Raw genomic sequence first — 16,668 nt, 5'->3', positions numbered from 1 at the left:
TCAGGGGGATTAGAAGAGCACAGCTAGGCATGCTGCACATCAGAGAGGCTTTGAAAACCAGTTTCATGACTGGCCAGGCTACGATGTGACAGTTGTATGTGTTTCTCCTTGCTGCAAACCCACCCCCTTTGTTGATTTTAATTCCCTGTAAGCCAACCACCCTTCCCGCTTTGATCACAGCTGGCAAAGGAAATAAAGTAACTATTGTTTTGAAACCATGAGTTCTTTCTTTATTAATTTAAAAAAAAAAGTGAGATAACTGACAAGGTAGCCTGGGTGGGGTGGGGTGGAGTGGGGGAGGAGGGAAGTACAAGGCCACATTGCTTATTGTAGCCACACTACAAATCAAAACTGTTTGAATGATAGTTTTCTGTGGCTTGGGTCATCCTCTGGAGTGGAGTGGCTGGGTGCCTGGAGCCTCCCCCACCGTGTTTTTGGGCATCTGGGTGAGGAGGATATGGAACTTAGGGAGGAGGGCAGGCTGTTATACAATGGATGCAGTGGGGTTCTGTGCTCTTGTTGGCTTTCGCGCAGCTCCACCAGACGCCTCATCATGTCCGTTTGCTCCCCTATTAACCTCAGCATTGCCTCCTGCCTCTGCTCATCATGGTCACTTAATGCTTTCCTGGCCTCTGCCACTGAATGCCTCCATGCATTAAGCTGTGCTCTATCAGTGTGGGAGGACTGCATGAGCTTGGAAAACATGTCATCTCAAGTGCTTTTTTTTTTCACCTTCTAATCTGCAATAACCTCAGGGACGGAGATGATATGGGGAGCACAGAAACATTTGCACCTGCAGGGGGAGAAAACGGGAGAGTAAAATTTAATAAATTTAACAGCAGACAACACATGTGCTTTAGGTACAAGGTAGCATTTTGCCTTCTATATTGAGCACCTGCCGGTATGGTGACACATCACACACGGCTGGGCAACAGAATTCGGTTTCCAGGAAGCCATGGTAAGCCAAAGGGTATGCAGGGTTGGCTTCTTACACCTTCATAACATGTGGGAATGGTTTCAGACTGCAGCGCCCTCTTTTCCCATAGCAAGCAATGCCGGTTGGGTTTCTCATTTAAAAGGAGGGGCTGCGGTTTTCGGGTGGATGTGCAGCACACACCTCCCCTGACCCCACCATATGGCTATTCTCTGGGATGATCCCTTCACCCCTCCCCTCCGCCACATGGCTATTCTCCAGAATGATCCCTTTTACCCAAACGCAAACAGCCCAGCATGAATGGGGTCCTTTTACTGTTCCCTTACAAAAATTCCCCTATTTCAACCAGGTGATCATGAAGGATATCACTCTCCTGAGGCTAACACAGAAAGATATAGATCAAGTGTTGCTTGAATGCGATCAAAACCCAGGACCATTCGCTGCCATGCTTTGTGCTGCAGTGATTCCAGACGACTTGCTACTGGCTTGGCGTGGTAAAGTGTCCTACGGTGGAGGACAAAATAAGGCAGCCCACCCCAGAAACCTTCTGCAAAGGCTTTCAGAGTATTTCCAGGAGAGCTTCATGGAGATGTCCCTGGAGGATTCCCACTCCATCCCCAGACATGTTAACAGACTTTTCCAGGATCTGTAGTGGCCACGAATGCATCCCAATTGTTCAGGGCAAATCAAACATTAAACACAATTGCTTTTAACCCCTGTAGTGTAGTTACAAATGTGCACTCACCAGAGGTGACTTTTCCGGCTTCAGGGTCGGGGATCCCTCCTTGGGAGGGTATTGGCTCTAAGGTGATGAAAGGGCCCTGGCTGCCAGGGAGAACGGATTCACCATTTGCCTGCTGCGCATTCTCCTCTTCCTCATGCACAAAATCCTCCTCCCTGTTGTGTGAGACTCCCCCCTTGCAGGTGTCCACAGACAATGGTGGGGTAGTGGTAGGGTCCCCCACAGAATGCCATGCAGCTGATCATAGAAGCAGCATGTATGGGGCTCTGACCCGGAGCGACTGTTTGCCTCCTTTGTCTTTTGGTAGACTTGCTGAGCTCCTTAACTTTCATGCAGCACTGCTGTGTGTCCCTGTTGAAGCCTCTCTCCACCATGTCTTGTGCGATTTTGGCAAATATATTAGCATTTCTTCTTTTTGATTGGAGTTCGGCCTGCACAGATTCTTCTCCCCATACAGCAATCAGATCCAGTGTCTCCCTTTTGGTCTATGCTGGAGCTCATTTGCGATTCTTTGGGGACTGTATGATCACCTGTGCTACTGAGCTCACCACGCTGACCAAACAGGAAATGAAATTCAAAATTTCCCGGGGCTTTTCCTGTGTACCTGGCTAGTGCATCGGAGTTCAAAGTGCTGTCCAGAGCGGTCACAATGGAGCACTCTGGGATAGCTCCCGGAGGCCAATACCATCGAATTGCATCCACACTACCCCAAATTCAACCCAGCAAGGTCGATTTTAGTGCTACTCGCCTCGCCAGGGAGGAGTACAGAAGTCGATTTTAAGAGCCCTTTAGGTCGACGTGGCTAAATTCGACCTAACCCCGTAGTGTAGATCAGGGCAAAGAAGCACAAACATTTTAAATAAAGTGCTTGCTCTTAATTAGCATCACAGAAAATTTTGTTTGCATTGAGTCAAACATCTTTCTGTTTTGTACTTGACCATGGCCAACTTTATCATTTTCATGGGATACGAACGTTTTGTTCTGTTTTTAGATTACTTGTTCTGCTCACAAAGTTTTTCATTAAAGATGACCCCTTCATACCTGCTAATCATAGCCTTTGGTCAGCATTTTCTGCATGTTTTTTCCCTATGTGAAAACAAACCAATATCCAACTAATTAATTTCCAAAGAAAAACATCATTTGATAAAATAGTAGCTAGAATAGAAGTGAGAGATTTATTTTTTTTCCCAGAGGAAATACGGTATCATGGTTAAAGCAAGCTTCTTAGGGCTATGTCTACACTAGTACTTTTGTCAACAAAACTTTTGTTGATGAGGGGTATGAAAAAAACACACCCTGACCGACACTCTTCCGCCGACATAGCTACTGCCCTCGTTAGGGGGTGATTTAATTATGCCAACAGGAGAGCTCTCTCCCGCCGGCATAGAGCGACTACACAGGAGACCTTTCAGTGGCTGTAAGGTCCACAGTGTAGACCTCCTCCCAAACTACCCTTCTACATCCCTACATCTCTCTGTCATCAAGGACAACACTCTGGTCCTCCTTGTCACTTTATCCTGGCATCTTCTTTTGACTCTGCCCTCTTTCTAAATCCACACATCCCAGGCCACATTTAAATCTTGCTGCTTCTTTCTGGACAATGTCTCTAAAGATACGTCTACACTACGAGCTAGGGGTGCGATATGTAGCTTCTGTACACGTACTTGTGCTAGCTCTTTTTGAGCTAAACCACTAGCCTGTGCCACCACTTGCCTCTGACCATGTTACCATGGCTATTCTACTGGTTTTAGCATGCTAGCTTGAAGCAAGCTAGTGCAAGTATACGTACATGAGGTGGGTAACACACGGCTAGCTCACAGTGTAGACACACCCTAAGATTCAACTTCTCCTCTCTGTCAACACAGCTAAAACTCTCCTGCAGGCTCTCATTATCTCCCAACTTGACTACTGCAACCTCTTTCTTTCAAGTCTTGATAAAAGTCATCTTGCCCGCCACCCGTTAAATATACTGAAAACACTACTGCAAAGATAATTTTCTTGACTTGTTGCTTTGTCACTTCCTTTTGCATTCCTCCATTGGTTCCCCCTTCTCTACCGCATAAAACAAACTATTTGTCTTCGCTTTTAAGGCCTTTTTATGGCATATTTCAATGCTACCTTTTCGTCTTGTATGCTATCAAGTGATCAACCTCACCTCTGTTCCGCCGGCGATGCTAACCTTTATCACCCATTAGTCCAGTTTTCCTTCAAACAGCTTCATGCTTTCTCTCATGTTATCTCTTATGCTTTGTGAATTTTTACACAAAGCTCATTCTAAGACTTTGTTATCCTCCTTTAAGTCTCTCCTAAAAGCCCACCCATGCTGTGATGCCTACAAAAGACTCAGCAATGGCTAGGCAGTTGGTGTGCTGTGACTACTGCTTACTGAGCTAATCATAGTCTGTTGCCTTGTGTTCTCCTCTGTTGTGTCCACTTGCTGTCTCATCATGCACTTGGATTGTGAGCTCTTAAGGGCAGGAACTGTCTTTTTGGTACACATGTGTACAGTGCCTAGCAGAATTGGGCCCTGACTCCTGACTGGGGTTTCTAAGGTCTGCTGTAATACAAATAATAATAATAATAATAATTAATAAAGTACAGGACTGTGAATCAGATCAAGTTTCCACCTTTACTGCCAGTCTTGCTCTTTGACCTTGGACACCTCTCTGTGCCTTAGTTTCCCTATCTGTAAAATGGGAGTAAATAATCTATACTTCACAAAAGTTTTTAAGGTTTACTATCTCTTGGCCCTGGTCTACACTATGAGTTTAGGTCAAATTTAGCAGCATTAGGTCAATTTAACCCTGCACCCGTCCACACAGTGAAGCCATTTTTGTTGACCTAAAGGGCTCTTAAAATCGATTTTTGTACTCCTCCCCGATGTGGGATTAGCGCTAAAATCAACATCGCTGGGTCGAATTTGGGGTAGTATGGAGGCAATTCGATGGCATTGGCCTCCGGGAGCTATCCCTGAATGCTCCATTATGACCATTCTTTACAGCCCTTTCAACTCAGATGCACTAGTCAGGTACACAGAAAATCCCCGGGAGCTTTTGAATTTCATTTCCTGTTTGGCCAGCGTGGCGAGCTCATCAGCCATGACCATGCAGTCCCAGAATTGTAAAAGAGCTCCAGCACGGACCGAACGGGAGGAACTGGATCTGATCGCTGTATGGGGAGACAAATCCGTGCTATCAGAACTCTGTTCCAAAAGATGTAATGCCAATATATATGCCAAAATCTCCAAGGGCAAATGTGAGGTGTTTATAATGCTCACAACTGCAGCGGTGATCAGAGCGGGCTCCCGCTTGCTGTGCTGTGGCGTATGCATGGGCAATCCAGGAGAAATGATTGTCCACCATTGCTTTCATGGAGGGAGGGAGGGAGGGAGAGGTCACTGACGACATGTACTCAAAACCACCCACAGCTACCTTGTCCATTATCTCAATTTTTTAAAATTAATAAAGAAAGAATGCATGGTTTCAAAACAATAGTTACTTTATTTCGAAGGGGGGAGGGTGCTTGACTTACAGGGAATTAAAATCAACAAAGGGGCAGGTTTGTATCAAGGAGAAACACACACAACTGTCACACCGTAGCCTGGCCAGTCATGAAACTGGTTTTCAAAGTGTCTGTGATGCGCAGCGCTCCTTGCTGTGCTCTTCTAATCGGTGTCTGGTTGCTCAAAATCAGCCACCAGGCGATTTCCCTCAACCTCCCACGCCCTCCATAAACATCTCCCCCTTACTCTCTCAGATATTATGGAACACAGCAAGCAGCAATAAAAATGGGAATGTTGGTTGCACTGAGGTCTGACCAACAGCGCCAGTGAGCTTTTAAACGTCCAAAGGCACATTCTACCACCATTCTGCACTTACTCAGCCTATAGTTGAACTGCTCCTTACTACTGTCCAGGCTTCATGAGCCATGGGAACAAGGGGTTGGCTGGGGTAGGTGTGACCACGCGGTGCTGCAAGTTGGGAGAGCAGCCTGAGGCAGAAGCCTCCAGCTCGCAGGAGATCAGGATAGCAGAGTTGCAGCGGAAGCGGTGGAGCCGTTCACCATTGATGCGAAGGCACCTGCTGCTATGTGGCCAAGGCAAAAGATCAAGAGCCCTGGAGCTGTTACATGTGGAATGTATGGCTGCAAGACTTCTTCACCAGTGACAAAGGACAGGAATATGATGGACCGAAAATCTAAAAAGGCCCGCACGTTTCCCAGAGTCACTACCCTTGATAACAGAACGTCAGTGATTGCATTGGCTACTTGGATCACAGCAGCCCCCACAGTAGACTTGCCCGCAACAGCAGTGGTGACGGTGAGCTGAGCGGGCTCCCGCTTGCAGTGCTATGGCGTCTGCATGGTTAATCCAGGAAAAAAGCCGCAAAACGATTGTCTGCCATTGCTTTCACGGTGGGAGGGAGGGGCGACTGACAACATGTACCCAAAACCACCCGAGACAATGTATATGCCCTATCAGGCACTGGGAGCTCAACCCAGAATTCCAATGGGTAGCGGATACTTCAGGAACTGTGGGATAGCTACCCACGGTACACCGCTCCAAAGGTCAATACTAGCCACAGTACTGTGGATGCACTCCGCCGACTTACTGCGCTTAGTGGGGACGCACGCAATCGACTGCATAAAATCTGTTCTGAAAAATCGACTTCTGTAAAATCAACCTAATTTTGTAATGTAGACATATAAGCTGTCTTGAGATCTGTGGCTGGAAAGTATTTTTTATTTTTTTAAGTGCAAAACTTTATTGTTATCTAGTATTAATTTCAACAGTTTTCAATCAGTGAAATGAATTAGCCACATGATGGCGGTGTAACATAAGTAAGTAGGACAAAGTCTGATTTACTGAATAATGATTGACTCTGGGAATAGATTGGAGTGTGCTGACTTTTAGCTCTGGAGTCATTGTTTTTGTCTGAAAAGCAGCAGCGATATTAACAGATTCAAGGGTGGAGGTGAGAGCTGTTCATTAAGTATTTCTTGTGAATTTAGAACTGGTGAAAGGTACCACATCAAAGCCTGGGGATTGAAGTCCTCTCTATAACCTCAGAACAGTTATAGTAGTGGCTTTGTAAACTCCCCTCTTTCTTGCAGAGCCCTGCCTTTAGGCCTCTGCACTGATCTAGAGGGGCCACCTCTAAGGCTGTGTCTACACTAGGCAGCTTACAGCAGCACCGCTGCACCAATGCTGCTCTGTGCTCTCCTATTGACATAATTAAACCACCCCCAACGAGCAATGGTAGCTGTTTTGGCAGGAGCCTGTCTCCCACTGGCATAGCACTGTCCACACCAGCGCTTATGTCAATTTAACTTACGCTGCTCAGGGAGGTGTTTTCTTCATACACCTGAGCAACATCTGCCAACATAAGCTGTAGTGTACATAGCCTAAAAGTGAGAGGATAATTCACCCTCCTTTCTCATTTGGTCCTTGGCTACTCCATTTAGACTGTCATTTATGGTGGTGATTTCTGAGTGATACAGACATCAATCCACTGGAACCTGGACTGAGACCACTATGTTATTTTCACACAGAACAATGAACAGCTATATTTTAACAACTGATTTAAATTTTTACTCATGAGGTATCTGGGCTTGTCTATGTTACAAAAGTTGTGATAGTTTAACTAAATCTGTTTGAAATCGATCTCCGTTAAACTACTGATTGCCATATGCTGGGTTAGGAAGGATTTTTCCCCCAGATCAGATTGGCAGTTTACTCATGGTGAATAATAATGGTGACCTGACAGACTGTTGAACTGAATAAAATACATGTGGTTTTCCTTAAAAATAAAATAGTTGGGCTGGGAGCACTCACTTCTGTGGGCAGTTGAGAAAAAATATAATTTTTAAATAACAATTTTCCAGATCATATAGATGAACGAACAGTCTGCAATATTGTCGCACCTGAAAAGGATGTGGATGGATTCCATATTATCAACATTGGACGATTGTGTCTTGATCAACCTTCTGTTATACCTGCCACAGCTGCTGCTGTTTGGGAAATTATAAAACGAACAGGTAGGAAACTAAATGTCTATTGAAATGTTCTGGAGAAGAAAAATTAATGCTGGCAAGAAGGCATATACAAGGAAATTTACATGATAGAATACAGCAGAATGGATTAATTTAAATCAAAGTGATTTAAATAATCAATTTTAATCAGCAAGTAGGAAAGCTTGATTTAAATAAACTATTTGAATTATGTTTTGCATTTGTTCTTTTTAGTTATTTCCTAACGAAAGTCTGATTCTCATTAGTTGGTAAACTTTAAAACATGGCAAAGAGTCCTGTGGCACCTTATAGACTAACAAACATATTGGAGCATAAGCTTTTGTGGGTGAATACATGCATTCAACAAAGTGGTTATTCACCCACGAAAGCTTATGCTCCAATACGTCTGTTAGTCTATAAGCTGCCACAGGACTCTTAGTCTGGATCTGTAAAAGCGGCAAACACGGCTACCCCTCTGATACTTTAAAACATGTTGAATTGCTACTAAATATAGCCTTTCATAAATTTGGTGCTTCTTTTTGCTAACCAGGAGGATGTATTATATGCATTTATTTAAGAGATTAGTTGAACTTAATTTCTATTTATTGAGATTCTTAACTTTTAAATATTTTATTATATTAAAAATTAAGGATTATGCCTTTATTTATTAGATTAACTTTTTGTGATTTTTGTGATTTGTGCCAAATTCTATTTGGATGGAAATTCAACTTAAATTAAAAATGAACAAAAACAGAATTTTATTTTTATTTTTTTTAAATAAAGCTACCTTAAATGTGCTGGGTGCATAAGAAGAAAAGTTTTAAATGTAAAATAAAGTTTTTCAAAACGTGTGATAAACTAACTGATGTATTAAACAAAGTAAATATTATCTGTAGTTAGTGAATTGAACAGATTATTTCTGGTCACCATGTGCTTCCACATTTTTGAACTAGTAGATCCCATGCGCTTTCACCAAGTTTTTATTCATAAATCAGAAGAGGAAAAGAAGTTTTCCTTCTTTTTCAACTCCCAATTGATGTCTTAACTTTCAGTGAACTCGTCATTGAATTTAACTAGTTGAATACATTGAAATGAAATAAGTGTTCTCTCTGCACTGCAGAAGAGATTACTGCTGTCAAAAGTTGGTTTGGCATTTCAAAACTTGGCAGCAAACGTACTTTTTCGTATTATATTTTTATGTTACTGTACTGGTCTGAATGGAAAAGAAAGGATTAAAAGAATATTTAAAGACTAGTAAGATGGATGGAGCAGTATTCTGCAGATAGAATAAGATATTTAAAGCCAGTAGATGTACAATAAATTGAGTACAGAGAGAATAGTCAAAACAATGCGTTGATCTTTCATGATGTAATTTTATGGTCACCAATATATTTTGCATATTTTTGTAATATCATATGCAAGTACCTGTACTAGAGTTTGTCTAAACCTCAGTTTTCAATAATGAAAGATAATTTAAGTGATAAATTGGATGAGTTCTGCAGAAAAATATAAAATAGAGGGCAAAAATTCCCTATTATTAAAACACCTCTTTTAACACTAAAATAGGGGGAAAAAATATGTTTCTAAAAGAAATAGTAAAATGATGGTGTAGATCAACTGTACATATACTAAATTTAACGTTGAGAGGAAATTTGAATAGGTGATAAAATTGTTCCTTTACTGTTTCTGATGGCTGACATGTCAAGTTCAAGTGGTGAGGTTTTTTGGATCTTTTAGACTAACTGAATTATTTTTTATTTTGTTTTTCCCTGTAAGGAATACAAACATTTGGAAAAAATGTTGTTGTCGCTGGACGATCTAAGAATGTAGGAATGCCTATTTCAATGCTTTTACATTCAGATGGAGAGCATGAAAGGCCTGGAGGTATGTCCAAGAATATTATGATTTACTTTAATAACCTGATCAGTGAAAATGCGCAAAATGAGAGATATGCAAAGGGGAGGGGGACAGAGAAAATGTAACAGTTCATCCCTAGTACCATCACTTAATTTTTTTAGAATCATACTTGACAATCTTTTCTGTGTTCTGAATATGTTTGGATTAATAATGTTTCCTTCTAGTTTCCATGCAGAAGACACCATGCTCGTAATCTCATGAAAATATTTATTCTTGCAAAATTTCCAGCTTAATTGTTTAAATTCAAGAGTTTCAGATTGTTTGGATAAGAATTTGAACTTTTGAATACTTATCCAAATTCAGCCCAAACTCTGCACTTCTGAGATTCATCAATCCCTACTTAAAATGAACATGTTCAGTTTGGCCAATTGTCATTTTTGGAACACATCCTAGCAATCTTGTTAGTGTATAGTTCCTACATTTACCTTGTTTAGGTGCATAGCTTGCTATTTGAAATCTCTCTACTCACCAACAAATCTATTCCACACAAACGCAGAAACAGTCTCCCAAGATAGATATTCCTCTGCGCTGAATCTGATGATAAGCGCAACTGAAGCAGTTAGACAGTGGTCTCCAACAATGTATTGAGAAAGGGGTTGATTAAAACGAAATTAAATTTTCTATAAGAAATGTTGACCGTAGAAACGTTAAAAATGATATGCAGTGACTTAATTTTTTATAAATGTCCATCCTTAGGACTTTACTGAAAGCTTGCTAAGAAACACAAATCTCAAAGCAGAAATGGTCGTTTGTTTCTAGCTCACAGCGTTAGTATGACAAACTATCCATAATCCAAATTCTCCTTATCTTCCTGTCTTCCTTGTCCCTTGTTTTTTCTGGGCCAATCACAATATTTCATCACTGAGAACAGTCTCAGCAACAACTGTTTCATCTTGATTTCAAAGCCATGCAACGAATGCAGTTTGTCTTTCTCTCCCAAATAATTACATTGACTTAAATGGGACTATTCATGTAAGGCCCTTAATTTGGATTTCATCTTACTGAGTGATAAGTATTAATTTACACAACTGATTAGGATCAAATCCTGAAAGGTGCTGAGCATCTGCTGAATTCCTGCTGTTACCATTGGCCTTTGGATCAGGCCCTCCCTTTTTGCCTCCATATACCTATGGCTCTGATTCAGCAAAGTATTTACACGTTCTTAACTTTAAGCACATAAATAGTTCCATTGACTTCAAATAAGGATGGGGTTTTAAGTTATATTAATGGGAAAATGCATCCAAAACAACTAAACTGTTTGCTCCAATATAGCTTAAAACTGTTGATAATGATTAATTGTTTATCGTATTAAAATAGTATCTTCTGTCAGGCATGTTGTCACGGTTACAGGGCGAGATGCACTTTAGACCCCTTTTAATCTCTCTCAACTTGCACCCCTTTGTGGAGAGGTTTAGCTGCCTTCACCCCTCTCTGGGTGAAACCATGTGGTCCTACCACTCTTAGACTTGATTTCTGGTCTTCAGTCTCCTGTTTACTAACCATGTTAACCCAAAAGATCCAACTGTGTTTGGCATCTGTAAACTGTTTTCTTTGGGTGCCCGAAACAGCTGCTGATTAAAGTGACTCAAAATATTTTATTTAAAAGAAAGCATTGTTTATTCAGCAAAATATACATAATTCACACAACAAAGGATAACAACAAAAACATTTATATGCATAGGTCTTTACCTACATCGTAATCTTTCCTTGCAAGCTTTTGTAAGTTCCCTTCTGCCTGGCTACCTCCATCTCTAGGTTGAGAGAGAGAGCTGGTTTGCTGCAGTTTCTGTGTTGCTTTTTTAGTGTGTCTCTGTCAGAGTCTTCTCCCCTCAGCCCTCCAGGGAGCTGCTGACAACTGACTCTACCTCCTTCTTCCCTAAACCAGCATCTTTAAAGTTTTAGCACCCCCTATGTTCATGGGTACGGCTGGGAAAGAGTAAACTTTGCCAACCTAGTTGGAATCTGGCCCAGGGGCATTTCCCAATTGATAGCTGCCTCATTGTTTCCCCAGGGTGTGTTCTCTGAACTGTACATTATTTTTGCCATAGTTTCATTTCCCGATGATTTCCCCCAACAGCATCCTTTGATTTAATTCTGTGGAGCCAGGCAGGATGATATCACAGAGGTAAACTGAGGTACACATGATATTTATATAAAAATAATACAGATACATCCCTCATTCTCCAAACTTTATATATTACTTTTAATTTTTTTGATGTTCTTTTAAATTATTGGTATATATATCTGACCACTTTTGTAGTATACTGCTTATCAACGTTTATAAATGAAAAACAAAGTATCTTTTCAACCTGAGACCTATAATATTAACTCTTAGCCTGGAGGAATGTAGTTATGGTTCAATTTATGTCCCCCCTGAAAATAAGGAAAAATAAGTGTTTATAATGGGATTACTGATGCTTCCTTCATTATAGCGGCACTGATATGCCGCTATAATTGCAGTGTAAAAAGAATAACAAATGCTATTTAATTTTAAATAAGATATTACTCTCTTGCAACATTGTTTTGATGTTAGAACTGCAGAAGTATCATTCATAAATGAAGTAAACATGGGTGTTGCTTAATTTCAGTCATGTTTAGTAGGAGTGTAGTGAAATGTATTATTAATATAATGAAATGTTGAAAGCTTGTTACTAATCATATAGTTTTTTCCATGAAGACTCTGTGGGAAAGTTAGTGTTTGGAACTTCTCTGTATGTTTGTGTAGTAATTATAGTCAGTGAAAAGCTTTGGGCTCAATTCTGCTCTCATGAAAATCAATGGGAGTTTTGCCATTCATTGCCCTGGAAGAAGAAGAATTAGTTCTCTTATATTGTTAGTTATGAGGTTTAAGAAAGAAGGACTAACTTTCCAAGTTCCTGTCTGCAATGCTGATCTAATTAGATGAGTGAAGTTTGATAGGCAAAAATACTGTACAGTTTTCTGGCTTCTACCAGCCAAGACTCAGAAGAATTAGTGATCTGAGACACTTTTTGTTTTATAATCAGAAAGAGAAATTGCTATGGAATTAGTTAGTAATGACCTGTTTCACAGCTTAGATATTCGGGCCAGTTAAATACCTCAGTTTCCTTCACTTGTATTCAGGATCTGCCTCTGTTCTCCCATGCTTAGAATTGTTGATACAGTATTTAAATGAACCAGTTCTCGCAATGTTTTCTTTGTAACGACTGCCATCTGAATTTATTTGCTCCAATGAAAGTTCGGCCTGCTTCCTGATCATTCTGTTACTTACTGCTGTTGTCATTTAGGCCCCTAACATGTGGCCTAAATTACATTAAAATGTAATTAAAAATCTGCACAGCTACATCCATAACTAATGTTAAACCTTTTTCTTAAATCAGAAAGAATAGCAGAATGTGCAGAAAAAATAGCAAATATGGCAAGCCACCAGCTTGGCTTAACAGCGAAATCTTCAGTGAGCTTAAACTCAGAAAGGAAGCTTACAAAAAGTGGAAATTTGGACAGATGACTAGGGAGGAGTATAAAAATATTGCTCGAGCATGCGGGGTATAATCAGGAAGGCCAAGGCACGATTGGAGTTGCAGCTAGAAAGGGATGCGAAGAGTAACAAGAAGGGTTTCTACAGGTATGTTAGCAATAAGAAAAAGGTCAGGGAAAGTGTGGGACCCTTACTGAATAGGGGAGGCAACCTAGTGACACATGATGTGGAAAAAGCTGAAGTACTCAATGCTTTTTTTGCCTTGGTCTTCACAGACAAGATCAGGTCCCAGACTGCTACACTGGACAACACAGTATGGGGAGGAGGTGAGCAGCCCTCAGTGGTGAAAGAACAGGTTAAGGATTATTTAGAAAAGCTGGACATGCACAAGTCCATGGATCCAGATCTAATGCATCCAAGGGTGCTGAGGGAGTTGGCGGATGTGATTGCAGAGCCATTGGCTATTATCTTTGAAAATTCGTGGTGATCGGGGGAGGTCCCGGACGACTGGAAAAAGGGAAATACAGTGCCCATATTTAAAAAAGGGAAGAAAGAGAACCCAGAGAACTTCAGACCAGTGAGCCGAACTTCAGTCCCTGGAAAAATCATGGAGCAGGTCCTCAAGGAATTCATTTTGAAGCACTTGGAGGAGAGGAAGGTGATCAGGAACAGCCAACATGCATTCACCAAGGGCAAGTCATGCCTAACCTGATTGCCTTCTATGATGAGATAACTGGCTCTGTGGATATCGGGAAAGGGGTGGATGTGATATATCTTGACTTCAGCAAAGCTTTTGACATGGTCTTCCACAGTATTCTTGCCAGCAAGTTAAAGAAGTATGGATTGGATGAATGGACTATAAGGTGGATAGAAAGCTGGCTGGAATGACGGGCTGAACGGGTAGTGATCAATGGTTTGATGTCTAGTTGGCAGCCAGTATCAAGCGGAGTGTCCCAGGGGTCAGTCCTGGGGACGATTTTGTTTAACATCTTTATTAATGATCTGGATGATGGGATGAATTTCACCCTCAGCAAGTTCGCAGATGACACTAAGCTGTGCAGAGAGGTAGATATGCTGGAGGGTAGGGATGGGGTCCAGAGTGGCCTAGACAAATTGGAGGATTGAGCCAAAAGAAATCTGATGAGGTTCAACAAGGACAAGTGCAGAGTCCTGCACTTAGGAAGGAAGAATCCTGTGCTCCGCTACAGGCTGGGGACTGACTGGCTAAGCAGCAGTTCTGCAGAATAGGACCTGGGGATTACAGTGGATATGAGTCAGCAGTGTGCCCTTGTTGCCAATAAGGCCAACGGCATATTGGGCTATATTAGTAGGAGCATTGCCAGCAGATCGAGGGAAGTGATTATTCCCCTCTACTTGGCATTGGTGAGGCCACACCTGGAGTATTGCGTTCGGTTTTGAGCCCCCCACTACAGAAGGGATGTGGACAAATTGGAGACAGTTCAGCGGAGGGCAACGAAAATTATTAGGGGGCTGGGGCACATAACTAACCCCAGTTCCCTCAGCCTCTCCTCATAATTTAGTCTGCAGAAGAGAAGGGGAGGGGGGATTTGATAGCAGCCTTCAACTACCTGAAGGAGGGTTCCAAGGAGGATGGAGCTAGGCTGTTCTCAGTGGTGGCAGATGACAGAACAAGAAGCAACGGTCTCAATTACAGTGTGGGTGGGGAGATCTAGATTGGATATTAGGAAACACTATTTCACTAGGAGGGTGGTGAAGCACTGGAATGGGTTACCTATGGAGGTGGTGGAATCTCCATCCTTAGAGGTTTTTAAGGTCAGGCTTGACAAAGCCTTGGCTGGGATGATTTAGTTGGTGTTGGTCCTGCTTTGGTCCGGGGATTGGACTAGATGACCTCCTGAGGTCTCTTCGAACCCTAATATTCTATGATTCTATGATTGCATGACTCCTCCATATACATTTGATATCTAGAACTATGTAAACTATTTGTAGCAAATAGTTTGTTTGAGTAAATTAGTTCTTTGTCTGTTTGCAGATTTACTTATATCAACAGACTTAAACTTGTATGAACTTCTTTTTCAAGCTTATTTGACTAATGTTTTATGCAAACATCTTTCAGTCTATGGGATTTCTCACAAATTATAAGCAACTCCTATTCACCATCCATAATTCATTTTTTATGCTGTGTGACTGGACATCTGAGTCCCAGGGCTATTGTTTCTGTTCCATGATTGGATGTCTGAAAATTTTGTATACAGGGGGAGGACTTGAATAAGTCACTGGAGCTGTTTAAGTCAGTTTCTAGATGACCATGCAAATACTTCTGTCACAAAACTTTGCAACTATATATTTGCACAGGTATTTGTAAGACTTTTGTTTTCTATGAACGTTCTTGCACATGAAAGTTATTTGTATGAATATTTGTGAGAACAAATGAAAGGGTTATGAATTACCACTGAAATACATCATTGTTTTTTCATTCCAGAAAATGTTTGCAATACTGTTTTGCAATATTCACTCAGCTTTCTGAAAGCCCTCCTCCTGGAAATATTTCCTGTTTCATTGTTTCACGCCAAAGGTTCTTAAAAGCTATAAAAACACTTTCTGTGCCGTCACCTTTTCTCAAAACATATCTTTAAATACAATGAGCCTTGCTTCATTAGGAAATCTTTTTCATGCCTCTTGAGCTAATTTGTCAAGTTCTGTACTCTTTCCAGAATTTGAATATCTCTGTAGACTCAATATTCATTTCTGTATTGTACACAATACACTGTCATCTAACATTGCCTTCTAAAACGATAGCATTATCTTACATGGCCTTTAAATGCCTACCCTGCATATACTTTGTAGGACTTTATTTGCTTGTTTTATTTGTCAAGGATGAAGCCTCTACTTTCTGACTATTGTTACTAATAGGTCCTTTTCCTCCTGGTGCATAAGGTACCATTCAACATATAAGTGGCTTTTTCATTGGCTCTGCTTTGAAGCAGGATTTTATATTTATGAACACTGGAGAAATGAAGCAGGGAAACAAGTCAGGGGACTCGGCCAAAAGCTTCACCCAACCACTTAATAGAATCCAATTTTTTTTGTATAGCTTGATAAAGGAGATCATCATCATGCCTTTGGCTCGTCACATTTCCCCCCATAACACTCAACCACGTATCTGCTCCCAGGTCGTGCCTCCAGCCTACTCTCCCCCGGCCCTCCCCTCCACCCCCACCACCATGTTGAGACTCCCAATGTGTTCCTGGCTGGCAAAGATACAATGTGCTGCTTTCCTCCCTGTCAAATGTATTGTACTTCTGGGGAGGTGTCTTTGTGTTTTATAGGTTAAATTATCTATTCTTCTAATCAAAGCATCCATAACAAAACAAGTGTGGGAATGAAAGGAAGATGGATGTGTAGGTGTGTAACAGGGCTTTTGCCAACCCAAAAGCTGGCCGTTACTTGGGACTTGGGTGACTTCTTATTAGAGGATGAATTAATTAAAGATGCTTCTATCAGTTTAACCCTTATTTGGCTTGATAGGAGCTTTGTAGGAGATCCAAAAGTTGTCTTTGTAGGCATGATTTCCATCCCTATTTAATCAGTCTTTATAAAATGGTTGAATTACAGACACAAGGGGCT

The 16,668-nt window shown here is 41.3% G+C and overlaps 1 protein-coding gene across 1 annotated transcript in view; it reads left to right on the top strand.

Annotated features, from left to right (window-relative positions):
* MTHFD2L (methylenetetrahydrofolate dehydrogenase (NADP+ dependent) 2 like) overlaps positions 1-16,668 on the top strand; it is a 58,844-nt gene that overhangs the window by 23,069 nt on the left and 19,107 nt on the right. The window contains exons 4-5 of the mRNA XM_084627142.1: positions 7,560-7,712; positions 9,462-9,569. Coding sequence (XP_084483268.1) covers positions 7,560-7,712; positions 9,462-9,569 — 261 coding nt within the window. The remainder of the gene's footprint in view (positions 1-7,559; positions 7,713-9,461; positions 9,570-16,668) is intronic.

The sequence above is a fragment of the Lepidochelys olivacea genome (genome assembly GCF_965140295.1).
Source record: "Lepidochelys olivacea isolate rLepOli2 genome assembly, chromosome: 4".
Classification (NCBI taxonomy): Eukaryota; Metazoa; Chordata; order Testudines; family Cheloniidae; genus Lepidochelys; species Lepidochelys olivacea.
Note: the sequence above shows the minus strand (reverse complement) of the source record. Positions and strands in the feature narration are given on the sequence as shown.